Consider the following 16,220-nt stretch of genomic DNA (forward strand, 5'->3'; position numbering starts at 1 on the left):
GAAGCATATCGGTAACTTCAGAACATGAGATTTATATGTTATTAGTATTATCTCTGCAGTGATGTCACAGAGCCAAAAAGCAACTCAAAAAGAAAAAAAAAAGACCAGAAAACCAGTATTTTATGTTATAAGTTGATTTCATATATGGAAATGTTTCTCCTGATTAGTGTAGGTAGGAAGACTGTTGTTTGTCTTCTGCATTGCAATAACAGAACTATCTTCAACATTATTATAGGGTTACCTAAGTGACCCTAAATTTAGGCTTTAAATCTAGGGGTAGGCCTGGAGCTGTCAGCTGACTTGAGCTAGGCTGAGCTAACAGCTGACAGTTTCTAGCCAATAATATTGTATTCTATACCATATTACGACATCATTCTCCAAAAAAAAAAAAAAAAAGCCTGGGTAGGAGTGGCTTAGTCAGTCGCTTCTTAGCCTTCCTCTTGGGAGGATGCACGATGCTGTCCCAGTGGGCATGGAGAGGGCCAGGCCCACCACTGGCTCAGGAAAGCAAAATGTGTGTTCTAGTTCTCTTCTTTCTGCTTGGGTTTGTCTCCCTGGGGACTATGTCTTTTAAAGTAATTTGTAGTTAAGATAGTAGAATTTCTGTGTTCGTTAGGAAGTGGGGATTTGTTTCTTGTTGGTTCTAACTTGTGTGAACGTGTATTGTACTTTTCTTCTAATTTTCTCTTTCTTTCTGTAAAATATATGTGGTGTTAGCATAAATGGAGTTTGAGGGGGTTTTTTTCCTTCTCCTTCTTCTTCCTTTCTTTGGTGGGCAGAAAGAGGCTTTTCTCTCTGTACTTGGGGGAGTTGGCCGTTTGCTAACTCAAACCAAGATAACATGATGTCATTCTTTAAAAGTGGAAGGTAAATAGTACCAGAATCTCAGGATTCAGTGAACTTTGTTTAGTGCAGGCTTACATGGATTAGAAGGAGCTAAGGATTGTTTTCATGTCCCCCTGTTTTCAAGGGCTCCTGGAGCTCTCAGTATGAAGTAAAATAGCATGCTAAAATTGTGTTATTTTCTGGATGATAACGGCTGTCTAATGGTCATTACTATTGCTACCATTTGATAGCAGGGGAGAAGGGGTACTACATTACTGTGAGTTGTCTGAGCACAGCATGTTTGATCTTTTTTCAGCTCTCAGGCTTCCCTTGGCATGTTTTCTTCTGGAGGGGCCTAGCAGAGGTTGTTATAAAGCCTGCTCTCCCTTTCTACAGCAGGCACTCTAGGGTTAACTCTTCTATCCTACAGCTCCTGCACAAGGAGCAAATCCTGAGTTCAAGGAGTCAGGGAATCTGTGTTTTGGTGACCATCTCCAATTTGCTTATAAGAGAAAGAGATTCCACAAATCTGCCTTACCCACAGGTGACATTTCTGGAACAGAGGCTACGTAAGGTCCATCCAGGAACTTGGGTTCATTGTCATTGATATCTTGGATTTTGATGATAAACTCCGACTCTGGTTCCATTGGTCGTCCTGTTCTCCTGTCCAGAGCCTGTGCTCTGAGGGTGTACTGTGACCTTTCTTCCCGGTCCAGTCGCTGAATAGCATGAATGTCCCCTGTTGTATCATCAATTGTAAACACAATGCCAGCTCCCTCTCCTGAGAGGATGTATTTGATCGAACCATCTCCCCTGTCCATGTCAGAGTGGAGCTGGGGAAAGGAACAGTATTCAATTAGACCACTAGCTGGGTAGATAGCTGCTGAGAAACACAAAGCACGTGGTCATCTTGACCATTTTGGTCTCACTGTTGGGACTTACAAGCTGGTTTTAATGAACTTGCTTTGTGGAAAGAGGCAAGTACTCAGAACAGTTTGTTTGCAGAGTTGCAATTAAAAACCTTCTCCCATCTTCCCATTTCTGCACCCATATCTGTGCCAGAAGAAAAGGAAGAAATATACAAATAGTAACAGTCTGTGCTTTTTTGGAATCTCAGTCTAGTCAAATAATTATCTTTTGCCTGGTTGCAATGGCCACTGAGAAGGCTTGGGATAAAGTGAGGTCAGCAAAACTGCAGATTGTGCTTGCTCACATGGCTTAAGAGGAGTCAGGTATTATAGGGGTAGCATAATGTTGTGGCAAATAAGGGAAATATGTTTGGGATCAAGGGGAAAGCAGAATGGGAGAGCTAATCAGTAAATGTAATGATTCAGAAATATTTTTTTCGTCATGTAAATTTGAGCAGTAAAACTAGTCTGGTTCCTTACATCTTCAGGAAAGAATTACTGTCAAACAGTATGTAAGGTAAGCAGCAACAAACGTTTGATTGTGTCCATGGCAAACTCCAGAGAGGAAAGGCATCCCAGATTTTCTAGGAAATTAGTAAATGTATTTATTGTATAACTGTAAATTAGTTCTGAGCAGCCACAAATAACTGTGAATGCAACAGAACAGAGCAAAAGTAAATCCAGTGCTAATTATAATCTAAAACAGGGAAACAAATCATTCTGGCCACAGCATTCTGTTATACACCTGCTTCCTGTGAAATACTGAAATAACCATCAAAACACAAACAAATCACACTATGAAAATCCACAATGGTATGCTCATAAATTCCTTGCTTTTGAGGAACAGAGCATAAAGACGAATGCCAAGAGATGGTATTGGTTCAGTCCCAAAAGACAGGACGGTAATAGACTTGAGGTGCAATGAACAAAATGGTTCAGGTGTGAATACTGTTTCCAGTGTGATTATCACTTTAGCAGATGAATATAGGATAAATAATAAAAAAGTGGGCTGGATTCAGTTAAGCACTTTTAAAAATGTATATATGAGTGAATTATCTCAGAAATACAGTCAGAATTAAGTGTGTGTTTAATGCTTTGGTGAACTCAAAGGACCTATGGAAGTAATTTTGGAGAATGGGACCAAATATAGGTAAATACTTGTATTGGGGAGAAAAATTTTGGAATAATAAACTGAATATATGAACCCAGGATTGGTAGAATTTGAAGAAAGAATCCAAACAGAAATGGATAATTTGTGATGAAAAGCAGAAGTCAAACTTAGTACATTTGATTACAAGCATTCTTTCAAGAAAGAAAGAAGAAATCTGACCTTTGAGCTCTTTAAAAACACACATGCAAAAAATTAAATTACCTTATCACATAGGAAGAAGTTTAATAGAGATGTGGACAAAACAGTTTATCTGACTTAGGCATTTCTAATGCCAGTGGAGTGGCCCTTCAGCTGTTATAGGGCACATGGTCCCTTTGACTAGGGAGCTGAAAGACCTTTTTCCCCCAGTGAAGGGTCTGGTCAGAGGATGCACATTCTGTGAAGTTTATCTTCCTTCCTTACCTCTCAGGTAGGTCACATGACCTACACAAAACTTGGACCCACTCCTGGTTTTAGAGCAAGACTGATTTCAGCTGAGATGGGATCTCATGGTTTTCTATGGCATGTCTCACCCTGCAGACAGGTGTGTGTGTAGGTGGCCCATAAACCCTTAATGACTGCTAGGACAGTGAGTGATAAGGGCAGTAGCCACTGCAAGGTGGCTGCAAGAACAGAAGGTGAGGTTCTGACAATGGCAAAGTCAGGTCGCTGATACTTCACTTCTTTGCTTAGGCACTGGTCCTTGCAGTGACTACTGCATCTTGAGAGACATCAGTCCTTTGGAAGAATGCTGACAGCTCTCACGTGATGCATTAGCAGAAGAACAAGCCCAGAAAAATCTGGCAGTGGTGAACTTAAATTTAGATGACTGCCATGTGTATTCACATGCAGGCTTCAGGGCTTCAAACTGGCATATCTTCAGGAAACACCATATTGTGATTATTTTTAAAAAAGACGGTGGTTGTCATTACTTACTCTACACACCCATAACTCAGAGATTATCACTGTAGGAGCCAGGATGCTTCCAGAAGGAGGACATTATTATAGCTTTTCAAATTGATTCAGAACCAGTCAGCCACGTTTTGGGCATGTATTTAGTGCATCAGTGCACCAGTGAAAGAATGCAGATGCTGAGAGAGATACAGATGTTAGATGTGACTGGGGAATTAGAGCTGAGCCTGGTGGAAGAAAATGTGTTTTTGAACATCAACAAGTCCTCATTAAATAAGGAAAATGAAATAAAAAAAGAAAGATGTAAAAGTAAAATGTAAAGTCAAAGAAAAATGAAACAGAGAAGAAAAATGAAAAATAAATAAAAGGAAAAAATGAGAAGAAAAAGGAAAAAAGAGAATGAAAAAGTGTAGGGGAGGTTTGGCCTCAGCCCCGCATGCACAACCCATGATTCAGGGGCTGACAGGCTAGCCAAGGTCAGTCTAACTTTGAGGCAGCCGAAAGCCAGGTAAACAACCTCAGACCCGGGGTAAACACCGACCTTGTGGCTCCAGGGGGGTGCTGCCTGCCCCGTGCACACTGTTCCTTCCACCAATCAGAGCACACCGCTGCCGCGTGGACAGAGCCTTTTAGCCTATCAGCAGTTGTTATTGCCCTCGTGTTCCCCCCGAAAAGCTATATAACCTGTTTACCACCAAATGAAGTTGAACATTCCTGCTTTTAACCTTAGCGCATGGCTCTATCTCTGTGAGAATACGCACATGCGACTAGAAGCCCAAACCCGGGGTCGCGTCGGGGTGGGCTGGCGAGGGCACGAAGAACCCTCTCACAATGCACCCCTTCCCCAGCAAAAAAGCAACAGGAAAATAAAAAGAAGAGGAGAAGCAGAAGTAAAAGAAGAAGAAGAAAGCAATTTTTAAAACAGCAGTAGGTGTTCAGGAATGTTCAAAAGCCTTAGAAGAAGATATTGAATAAAACTCATGGGTTAAATTGCACCCTCTGTCCTCAGCTCTATTTGGAATGAATGCAGTTGTGAAGGGAGCAAACAAGGAATGAACATGGCAGACTATTAAGAATTTCAGAGTACAAGAGGATCTCTGTCTAACTGTGGTTTGTTAAAAAAATTGGGCCTCAACCAAGGCTAGACAGTAAGAAATGCTAGCAGCATTATTGCAGCTTTTTGTATAACCTGCTTTTTTTAGACAATCAGAAAAAGAGCATAAAAGCCATAATACTGCCAGACTGCAGTAAATCTGAAAGAATTTGATGTCTGAGGGGACTGAAGCTCACACCTAACCCAATATCAGGATGCTGTAGTTTGGAGGGTATGTAGAAGTCACTGTGTTGGAAAGGTAATCTAGTTTTAAGTTGGCTCTGTTATATGGGTGTTGCAATAATTTATGCTGCCATGTGGCTGACACAGAGTATGAGGAATTAATCTGTACTTTTCCCTCCATGTTAAGGAATTGAGTATTCGACAAATAAAGCCAGTCACTCCTGAGAACTGTGTCAACCTGGGTTACTTCTTTTGATGAGAATAATACCAAAAATTGAGGCTACATCTGCATTGGAATGACACATTTCTTGGCAACGGGCATGTGGAAGAGAGCAGTGCTGCAGTGAGCAGCTCAGGGGAGGACTTGCACAGCTCTGCTAATTGGTCTGTGAACTGACTTTCCCTTCTCTGCCTCCAGGGAGGTAGAACCCGCAGGGGATTTTTGTGAGAACGTGCGAGTGAGTGTGGTTGATCTGCATTGATAATCTGTGGAAAGGATGCATTTTATTCATTCATTCAGCTGCTGTGGTTCAGATACTTCTTTTCTTTGAAACAGGACTGGGGAGTCTCCAGCATGGCAAAATGGTGAAGTCTGTCCCCCGTTCAATTACTGACACAGTGTCCTAGTTCAGCAGGAGGGACCAGCTAACCCTGTGTGGGGGTGATCAAAGCTGTGTATTCTACCCCCTCTATTCATTCCCCAAGGTCAATGGGCCATTAGCAGCAGCTGCCCAGGGAGCCATTATCACTTCACACCCAGCCTGAGGGGGTGGAGCTGCTAATGGGCCATCAACAGCTCAACACCCCCTGGCTCCCAGAGTTAATCACCCATTGTGTGAGTCCCCGCCCAGGGGGAGGGACTGGGTGCTCCCTGAGGGTACATAAGGGGTGGGTAAGAAGACCTCGGGAACCTCTCGTCGGATCCAGAGCAGCAGCAGGACCTTGACAGGAGGAGATCCCCGCTCTCGCCCAGACCACAGCCCTCGCCTGCACCAACAGGTTTTTCTTTTCCTTTTGCTCTGGACTTGGGGGAACCACAGGGGTCTCAGCACAAGGGCAAACAAACCCCCTTGGGTTTGTGCCCCAGGACACTGGGTTATACTGCTGGGGTTTTGTGAGTTGAAAGCAATTTCCCTTGTGTGTCAGTGTTGCTATTGTAATATTATTATTAAATTTTAGGTCTGACTTACAATCTCTCTCGTGCTGAGTTCATTTCCCCTGCTGGTTCACCTTTAAACCAGCACACACAGTTTAGGCTTCTGGATAAATGTGGAAAATACCTGCTGTAGCAAATGACAGGGCTTTGGTTTCCCTGGTTCGTCCTATTAGTCAATAATAGCTACCTGTAGGAAAACTGAAGCCTTGTATTTATCTGTGACAGGACCAGGAACCCTCTGACACCGAAGTACTTTAAATCACTATCGTGAACAATGGAGAAAAGCAAAAAATGTACTAACTTCACCTCAGGAAGTTTCTTTCCATTTCCCTGTCTAGAAGGTATTTTGCACCTTGCATTACAGTTACAGAGGGAAGTTTATAGAACTGTAGCAGCCTTGGAAATCATATGAGGCAAGCCTCAACCTATGGTTCAAGTCAAGGTGTTTTTTTGGTTGCTCCAGGCATGCACAGTCAGCCAGAAACTGCTGTAAAACTGGATCTATGCTGTGCATTCTTTCTCTTTCTAACAAGGGCTCGGAGAGAGCATATAGATAAAAGCAAGGCCTGGCTATCAGGATGTTTCAGGGTATCGTGGGTGATAGCAGTTAAAAGAGACCCTGCGTGGCCTGGCATGGGACTCAGGGGTGTTTTGGAGGGTTGATGCAAGCAGCCAGCAGCAGACTGGGAGCCCTGTTTCACCTCTGCCCTCCTCCATGAAAGCCTTTACAGAGCTATTTCTAAGTCACCCTAGGATAACTTGGGCTGAAAAATTTCTGGCCTGCCAGAACAATTAATTCAGCCCACAGTTTATTCTCCGCTGACCCCTTTCCTAAGGATCCCTAAGACACAGGCAGCATGAACGCAGGTGGGCGACTTTTTTTTTTCTTGTGGGAGGCTGCTGCTTCTTCTGAGTGCCTGTGCCTCTGGCTGTACCAGGCGAGGGGAAGCCTTTGCTTCAGAGCAGTCCGCACGACATTCATCCCACTGCAAGGCTCGCTGCTCTGCAGCCAGTTCAGGGATGGGAGAAGATGAAAAGTGTGACCCCTGAGGCCCCTTTTGGCAGCAGAATTCCCTGGAGCTGGGACTACATGGAGCAGTGCTGAGTTAGGAGGCCTTCAGAGCAATCCAGCCATATAAGCTCAGCAGTGCATGGGACTAATTGGCCCTGTTAACCATGGGAGCTAATTAGCCCTGGTACACCCCTGTGCTAATGCAGCCGTGGTGTAGGCAGCTCTGGAGAGAGCTCACTGACAGCAGCTTGGGCTTTTGTGTGGCAAGCACAGTCCATGAAGAGCCGTCTCTGCCTCCCTCCCTCCGGCAGAACCGAGTGGTGGTGAGCTCAAGAGTGTCGCCAACTGCGCCAAGTGTTTGTGCTCCTAACAACACTATCAAGTCTGAAACAAAATTGAGTCAGTTTCTCACAGTACTTGTTTTAGCTAAAATTTGGCTCACAGTGAAAGACTAAAGTAATTTCAGATGTAACTGAGTAAGTGAAATAATAAGTCTGGCCCTTGTTCCAAAGCTGAGAATTGCATGAAAACAAATACTAATTTCTTTAATCAATAGAGATATCAAGAGCTGAAAGCTAGGTGCATAGATGAATGAAGACTAATGAGGTCTCATTTGGCAGTAATCACTAGTAATGCCATTGCTGTGGGAGGGAGGAGAGCACATCTGTCTGTCAATCATGCAGTGATGAATCAGGAGGAGGTCTTTTGAAGCCCGTGGATCCATTTTGATTTATACTGGTATGTCTTAAGAGCACAGCTTAGCTCTACGGGATTGTAGAATGATAAATAAGAGTCCAAACTGGGCCTCTGGATATGTAATTTTTTTTTCCCCTGCAGAGGAATAGTTTGGAAGGGAAAAGAAGCTTATATCATGTAAAAACTAAGCAATGAAATCTGGAGGATTTTTTTCTGACATCCTTTCTTAGATTTTATTTTTCATATATACCTATATTTAGTATCCACTCATCACAGCGGTATCTGATATTCCAGGTATATGAAAACTTAATTATATTGTTGAAAAACGTAAGCACACTAACTCTCCCCCCTTTCCCATTTTTGTCCAGATTTGTGACCTTGGTGTAGAATACAAGCAAACCTGATGCTGACCACAAACCTTTGAATAACAGAGTCCATACTTTAAACAATTCAGGGTCTTTAAAAACAGTCAGAAGACAAAACAAGAGGATGGTTATAGTGAGGCAGATTATGATGGCAGACATCACTGCTCTGACTTCCATCAGCTTGTTCCCCAAGGAGCTACAGAAAAGTAAATGCAAAATATTACCAAGTAGATAGAATGAGCTCAGGAGTACATTTTACACATATTTGTACTGATGTGTATGTTCTTGGGATATAAGGGATCCAAAAAAAGGATGCTTCATGGTTGGATTTAATGAGCTGTCCCTCTACACTTCTAATCTGGAGCAACTTCTCTCTAGTCCACAGAATTAACCTGCAGTCAAGATGTGGTAAGCCAGAAGAACTCTGACCCTACAGATTTGAAGAAAGCAAAAATTGAAATGTCAATTTTCAAGGAAAACCGGCTATTGAATTTGATTGTGAATTTCAGCTTCTGGCTGATTTGATAATGGCCAGAAACATGATCACAAACTCTTCCTTTCTTTCCTAATCTGTCTATGTCAATATAACTTTGCTTTGCCTTAACATTGTAGAATCCCTGGAAAGACTGCTGCAGATTTTCTAACACTACCTCAAATTACAGATGATTATTGATGCAGCAGATGTCTTTGAAATAGGCAAATATATTGACAGCGTCTCGAAATGGAAATTCTTCCCAAGTGAAGGTGACACAAGGCAAAAGCTCTTGGGAACAGAAGTGAAATTAATTTGGATGAATTCACTGCCTGAAAGAAGACAGGAGCACTTAGGAAAACATCCTGTGTCTCACCACAGTCCACAGATACACAGATGTATATACTATGCCAGATATCCTCCTGGTGCGGATCTTACCTTCCCAACGTAGAGTGGGTCAGTTCCTGTGTACTCCTCCAGAACAAAAAACTGGTTCCACACCCAGCTCCTCTTCATACGCTGATGCAGCTTGTCTGACAGGTTCTCTTCTTGCCCTTCAGTGAGGGGCCTTGCACTTCCTGACAGCACAGTCGTAGTAAGGTCCATCAGTCCCCAAAAATACAAGGAGATGCCAAGTCCAAAAAAGTTCTTTGCATTGCTCATTCTACCTGAAGTCCACATCCGTATACTAGGACTGAATTAAAAGTCCAAACACAGTATCTTAGTTCCCTTGAGAAAAAAGTAGGTCCTCTGTGTAGTCCTTTGAAATGTCCAGGAGAGATACTGGCTCTCAGAAAAGCAGGGTCCTGTAAAGTTAAAGGAAATTCATATAAGGAGGCTTTTTTCCCTCAAGGCAAAAGAGTTTCCTCAATAAGAAAATATGCTATAAAGTATTTAATCTTCTATATGAAAATATATTATCAGGATGCACACCTTCTGAAGCCAAAAATACTATTACCAAATAAGGTGCAGACCTGGAGCCTTAGACAGAAGAAACATCAGGGTTTAGTAAGGAAGAGTTGTCCACTTTGCTAATTTAGCTGTAGTGTTGCTTTATGATACGGATTGTCATGAGTTAAGCACATACTCTTTGGAAATATTTATTACCAGAAGTCCTTAGAGAATATTTAAAAACAGTTCACGCTGGCAAATTATGATAGCTGGTGAACAAGATTTGGCAACAGTCTTTCTGTTTGAAAACTATGTCATTGTCATTACACGCACATCCATACAGACACATCTACACAAACACAGATATTATTGCTATATTTGCAAACCTTGAATATAATTTTTAGCAGCTCCAAGTTATTTCTAGTTTTAATTACTCTTTCAGCCTCTCTGTTGCTTGAATTCAGGTTTCACACTCTGCTGCCTCCTCTCTGAGGAGCTGATTGCTGCTACAAATGCAACATTTCTAGAATTTTAATGGTCAGTTAATAATTTTATAACCCATAAAAGGTTTCACAATACTGATGGCCACATGCTATAATGTAATTTGTCCAAGCAAGTCAAGCTAACACATTTTTAACTCCACAAGCCTGACAGACCTGTGTAGGCAGAGGAACACTGACCTCTATCACAGGACACTTTCTCATCAGTCTAAGAGAACTTTTGTTGTCATTAACTGTTTAGTTGGTGACCTCACTACAGGCCATGGATTGTAGCAAACCTTTCCATCACAATTTTGCTAAGTTTAATGATTTGCTGCTGCACTCAAGTTACTCTGTAAAAACACTCCACACATCATCTGTTGATTCAGTACTTTTGCTGTTCTTTTAAAGAACTCTTTCTCTTTTCATGACAAACAGACTCAAATAGGAAAGGTGTATGGAGCTCTGAGGCTTAAGCAACTAGTTTACACTTCATTTTACTGCTGTTCTATTCTTAGATCTTTAGGCTTAATTAATTGTTTTATCCTGTGAAAATAAAATGTAGAGACATCTGTCAAGTATTTCCAACTTAAATCCTTGAAAGATTTCAAGATCATAAAAAGTATTTTAGACAGTTGCATGATAATATTTTGAAGTGAAGACTAAGACAATGCATTGTTTTTAACAGAGAAGCAAGTGAAAATTCTCCAGCACTCAAGCTGGTACAACTGGAAAACTGGGTACATTTAGAAATCTACTGAAAAAGAAATTCAGAAATTAATCCAAAACTTGGCTGAAATCTGAAAACAGCAGCTTAAGTCTGGAATAGATGCCCACAGGGGGAGCAGAGACAAAATAACTATCTAGGGCTAATTTCTACACAAAATAATGTTTCAAAGTATAAAGCCCAAAAGAAATAAAACTACACAGTGCTGCTTGCCTATACAGTTGTAAAGTGTAGCAAAATAATAGGTCCTTTACCTTGAAAGGTTTACAATCTAAGCCTGAACAGGCACAACAAAGAAAGGACAAACTCAAAGTACAGAACATGATAAATCTCTTCTAAGCAGAAAAATGTACAACTGCTAGTTGTTTAGATACTGGCTACATAATGTGCTAGGGCTTATTGTCTGCAGTGCCAAAGAATGGTGATTTATCTAAGCAGTACAAGCCCAGAAGCACCAGAGTAATCTCCATGTGTCTGTCAGTTCATGAAGAGGTTGGCAGCTGTTTCTGAGAGACAGGGATGAGGCTCAGTTTGCTAGATGCCCATAGTCAAAGGAGCCCAAGAGCTACAATGCGTGGTGCTTGCCTCTCTCTATACTGTGATTCCTTTGCTCCAAACAGCCAATACACATTTACCGGGGGAAGAAGGCTGAAGCCCTCTGCACATAATAAGTATGAACAGCTTCCTCTTGTTATATTGCAAACAGCAAGTTATTCTCAGCAAAATCAGGAGGACATTACTTATGACCCATGTTTTGCTGGTGAGTAAACGTGTGGAAGGGCTTCCTACCAACCCTAAACATAATTTGAGAGACTCCAGCACTGCCTTTGCCATGCAACAGGAAGGGAAAGTGGGGGAAGGCTATGATCCAGCAGCTAGGGTCCTGCCTGGAATCTCTGCTTTAAGAAATTCCATCTGCTGCACAGATCACTTACATTTATGTGAGAAAGAGGTGATATAACATAATGGACCAATTCCCGTGGCAACAAGAATTGTGTTTGTAGGTGAACTCTCAAACCACAAATTGAAAACTAATTGTGCCAGATGTCTCCTGCAATTAAGTTCAGCCATCAAGGATCAACAGTGCTTAGGCAAGATAGTATCAACGCATTGTTAAATGAACTTGGAGAGTTACCAGTACACCTGTAATGAGGCAACAGTAAAAGAAATCTGATAATCAGTATGCTTTTTATGCACATATACATTAAATCAGCAGAAAGCAAAGTGAGTAAAAGCAGTGAAATAAAGGTCAAGAGTAGGGACATAAATGCTTCAGGCTCTGTCTGATAACAGTTTTTGTCATTTGAATGCGCAGTTCCATGAGAAACCTTTCTTGAAAACAGTGTGCAACTCGGTGGTGCCCAGGAGCAACATCCCTAAGAACATTTCTCATTCCCAGTGTAATGGTTATTCTGGGGCACAGCAATTGCCAGGAAATTTGCCACTATATAATGTAAAGTGTTGTAAAAGGATGTTCCTTTCCTGAATACCAGTAATTTCCCTGTTTAATGCCAGTCCATGATGACACAGTCATATATTCTTGTACGAATGGAAGAAAGCCCCAGTGTTAAAGTGGAATAGTTTTTTGTTTTGTTTAGGTTTTATTCATAGCAGATTTTCTGGTGGCTCATGCCTTTCCATAGCTGTAAGCAAGCAGGCTCAGACTCATTGCATTTTGCTGCTTGCCTAAAGCAAATTACTACTTTTAATAGCAGTGTTTAATCCAGAATGGTTCCTCATTCCCTGAGGCTGAAGGTGAATGACATTTTTTCCATTTCAGGTCCTTATCTGGTGTTAAAAGAATGATGAAGACCTCTGTTAACTTCTGGACTGAGGTGTTGCTGATCTGTCTGGGTCTCTTTTCCTGCAGCTTCACCAACCCCAAATGTGTACTATTGGCCTCTGCATCTGCAAGACCTTCTGCTCAAGGAACATACTTCTCAGCAGTATAAAAAGGCACTTACGTACATTTAGGGTATGAATTCTGTGGTAGCACAAGTGATGGCTGAGCTAGTTAATGCCATGGATGACTGGTCTTTCCAAGGACTCATGAAGATGGCTGCTTCACCAGATGAGTGTGATGGATGAGTACAGGGTCACTTACCCTGTAGATGTGACAGCTGGTTAGGATAATAGCCATATGCTTTGAGTGTACCAGCCTGATGGGATCTCTAGACTTAGGTGGATCGTAATGGTTTTTGCCATAGATGGATGGCACAAGTTTTGAGGCAGAATCTGTTCTTCTGCCTCAGGCTGAGGGAGAAATAATAGTTCCTTACAGGAATCGGGGACCCATCATACAGGGTGGTGTTTCTTGCCATTACTGAGTGAGGCAGAAATGAATTTTCAGTGTTCTCTCAATGCAAGTTTTTTCTTGGAGCCATTCAAAATGCATTCTAAAGGAAATCTGTAAAGATGGAACTGATGAACCTCTGCTTGCTATATGAAATCCAAAATCTGTGGGATTTCTGCAGATGGTGCTTTATTTTTCAATAACAATTTAAATGATTCATTTTGTTACTCACACTTGAGTGCTGCATTGTAAAAAGCTCAGGTGTATCTGGGCAGTTTACAGATGCCTGTCCCAGAGTGAATGCCTTTCTTGCTCCTCTTTTGTGATGAATATTTGATATCAGCTTGGTGGTTTATGTTACTTTTTCTGTTCTTGCCTTGCAAACATTGCTGAAAATCCTTTTTCTTGTCAGTCAGCAGTTAAAAATACAGCTTTTGACTTCAGAAAGACACATGAAGATCTGACTGAACTCTGTGCTACTGGTGGTCCATACATGGTACAAAGGAACGACCTAATTCTTCTACACAAAAAAAGTCACAATAATGCATTTTCCATCAAATGCAAATATGAATTTCTCTTTTAGCCCATTTTGCAAATTAAGGTAGGTGTATTCCAAATATGAGCTACTCTTCATGCTCCAATTTTAATGACACCCCCCATACATATTTGTTTTGTAATTAAGCTATTCTTAATTGAATATCTAATTCTAGGCAACGCTGAAAAGGAAAATGAAATAACTGCCAGAACCAACTTGTAGTATTTCTTGCAAGTGACCCATTTATCTTGTTAATTCTGAAGATAACAACACTTCTAAAGAAAGGATAAAAGCATTAATAGTTTGGATGACACTGTGGGCACCCAGAAAGTTCCACTGGGATTGAAATGTATTGTGCTCCATATATACATACGTAAATGCCAAGGATTTTAGTCAAAGAGCTCAGACTTGAAAAGATTTACAGACATACTTTGTGTATTCATCACATTGAGCAAACAGTCTCCCATAAAACCATTCTACTATTTGCATTCATAAAATTAATTACATGCTTGTATCTTTTATGCCTGGTCCTTCCAATGGATTTTGCTGTGTGGACTCAGCACTCTTGCAGAATGCTACAGATCTTAGTGGATCCCATGTAGGCACATTGCTTGAGCAGAGGTAATTCATTTGGAGGGGGAGGTATTACACTGAGAAAGTGCGGAAGAAAGAAGTAACTGGCTTTAAACTCCCTCTTTCATTTTCTCAGCACATGAATGCACAAATATATGTGATATTTCTAATGTAAATGTTTGTAATTTATAAATGTTTCTTAGCAGCACATACATGCACTGGGAATATGCTAATGGAAAATTATTTCTGTGTTTTATTACGGATTTAAATATTTTCCCTGCAATATTTTGATGAAAGAAGCTAAACAACTTGGTAATGACAGTAATAAAAAATTAAAACTGACTGAAAAGAATTCTCCAAGTTTACTCTGTTCCTTCTGTTCTTTGTGATATTTTCAACCAAAGGTGGGGGTGTGAGTATTGTGCAGTTTTTTACCCCTCATGAAATACATTATTCCTTTATGGTTTCACAGGTTACTTCTTAGGCTTCCTGTACCCTGTCCTAGTTCAGCAGGTGGGACCAGTTTATCACTGTGGGCGTGTGAACAAGGCTATGTATTCTACACCCTCTATTCAGTTCCCATGAACTGTTAACAATGGACCATTTGCAGCAGCTGCCCAGGGCACACCCGACCCCTCAGGCTGTGAGCTGAGTGTGAAAGACATCTGTGAGATAAGAGCTGTGATAACTCCCAGCAAGTCGTCAGCACCTCCATACCCAGCCTGAGGTGCCATGTCTGCTAATAGGACATCCATGATTCCAAATACCCCATGACTCACAGAGTGAGATCACCCATTGTGTAATTCCCCACCCTGGGGGAGGTACTGGGTGGTCCCACCTGGACCTGAGGAAATATAATCTTGGGGGTTTAGGGACTTAAGGAACCATTCTTCAGATCCAGAGGAGGACCAGAACCTCGACAGGACTGTGACCACCACATTCGACCAGACTGCAACTGTCATCTGCACCAACAGGCTTCTCACTTCTTTTTACTTTGGACTTGGGGGAACCACATGGGGCTCAGCATACGGGCTAATGAATGCAATTCTGTTTGTGCCCCAGGGAACTGGGTTATACTTCTGGGTTTTGTGGGTTAAAACCAATTTCTCTTTGTATCATTGCATTTATTGTAATATTTTTGTTTTTATTAAAATGCAACCGACTTATAATCTCTTTTGTGTTGGGTTTGTTTCTCCTGCCGGTTTACCTTTAAACCACCACATACACTCATTTTCTTACTGCTTTGTTGTAAGCATCACCTGCAGGAGCACCAGTCAGTAAGAACCTGTAGATTGTATTCTGCACCAGGCACACCACCACAATAGGTGCTTAACACCACTTGCCAGACATAGAGGCTTCACTGATTCAGGAGCTCAAGACTCTTAAGCAATTGATGAAATACTTGTCTCATTTTTAGATGTAGTGAGGCTTCACCTGAAGTGCTGTGTCCAATTTTGGGCTCCTCTCTATGAGAGAGACATGGAGCTCCTGGAGCTGGTCCAGTGGAGGGCTATGAAGATGATTAAGGGACTGAAGCATCTCTCTTATGAGGAAAGACTGAAGGAACTGGGCCTGTTCAGTCTCAAGAAGACACGACTGAGAGGAAACATCATCAATGTCTACAAGTATCTGAAGGGAAGGTGCCAAGAGGATGGAGCTAGGCTCTTCTCAGTGATGCCAAGCAATAGGACAAGAGGCAATAGGCAGAAACTGATGCACAGGAAGTTCCACCTGAATATGATGAAAAACTTCTTTACTGGGCAGGTGACCATGCACTGCAACAGATTGCCCAGAGAGCTTGTGGACTCTCCCTCACTGGAGATATTCAAGAACCATCTGGATGCAATTCTGTGCTGTGTGCTCTAGGATGAGCCAGCTTAAGTAGGGAGGTTTGACCAGGTGGCCCAATGTGGTCCCTTCCAACCTGACTGATTCTGTGATTTCAGAAAT

The 16,220-nt window shown here is 41.7% G+C and overlaps 1 protein-coding gene across 1 annotated transcript in view; it reads right to left on the reverse strand.

Annotated features, from left to right (window-relative positions):
* CDH20 (cadherin 20) overlaps positions 1–16,220 on the reverse strand; it is a 143,281-nt gene that overhangs the window by 36,907 nt on the left and 90,154 nt on the right. The window contains exons 2-3 of the mRNA XM_071552992.1: positions 9,211–9,578; positions 1,364–1,658 (exon numbers count right to left, since the gene is read on the reverse strand). Coding sequence (XP_071409093.1) covers positions 1,364–1,658; positions 9,211–9,453 — 538 coding nt within the window. The 5' untranslated portion in view covers positions 9,454–9,578. The remainder of the gene's footprint in view (positions 1–1,363; positions 1,659–9,210; positions 9,579–16,220) is intronic.

The sequence above is a fragment of the Pithys albifrons genome, chromosome 4 (genome assembly GCF_047495875.1).
Source record: "Pithys albifrons albifrons isolate INPA30051 chromosome 4, PitAlb_v1, whole genome shotgun sequence".
Taxonomy (NCBI): domain Eukaryota; kingdom Metazoa; phylum Chordata; class Aves; order Passeriformes; family Thamnophilidae; genus Pithys; species Pithys albifrons.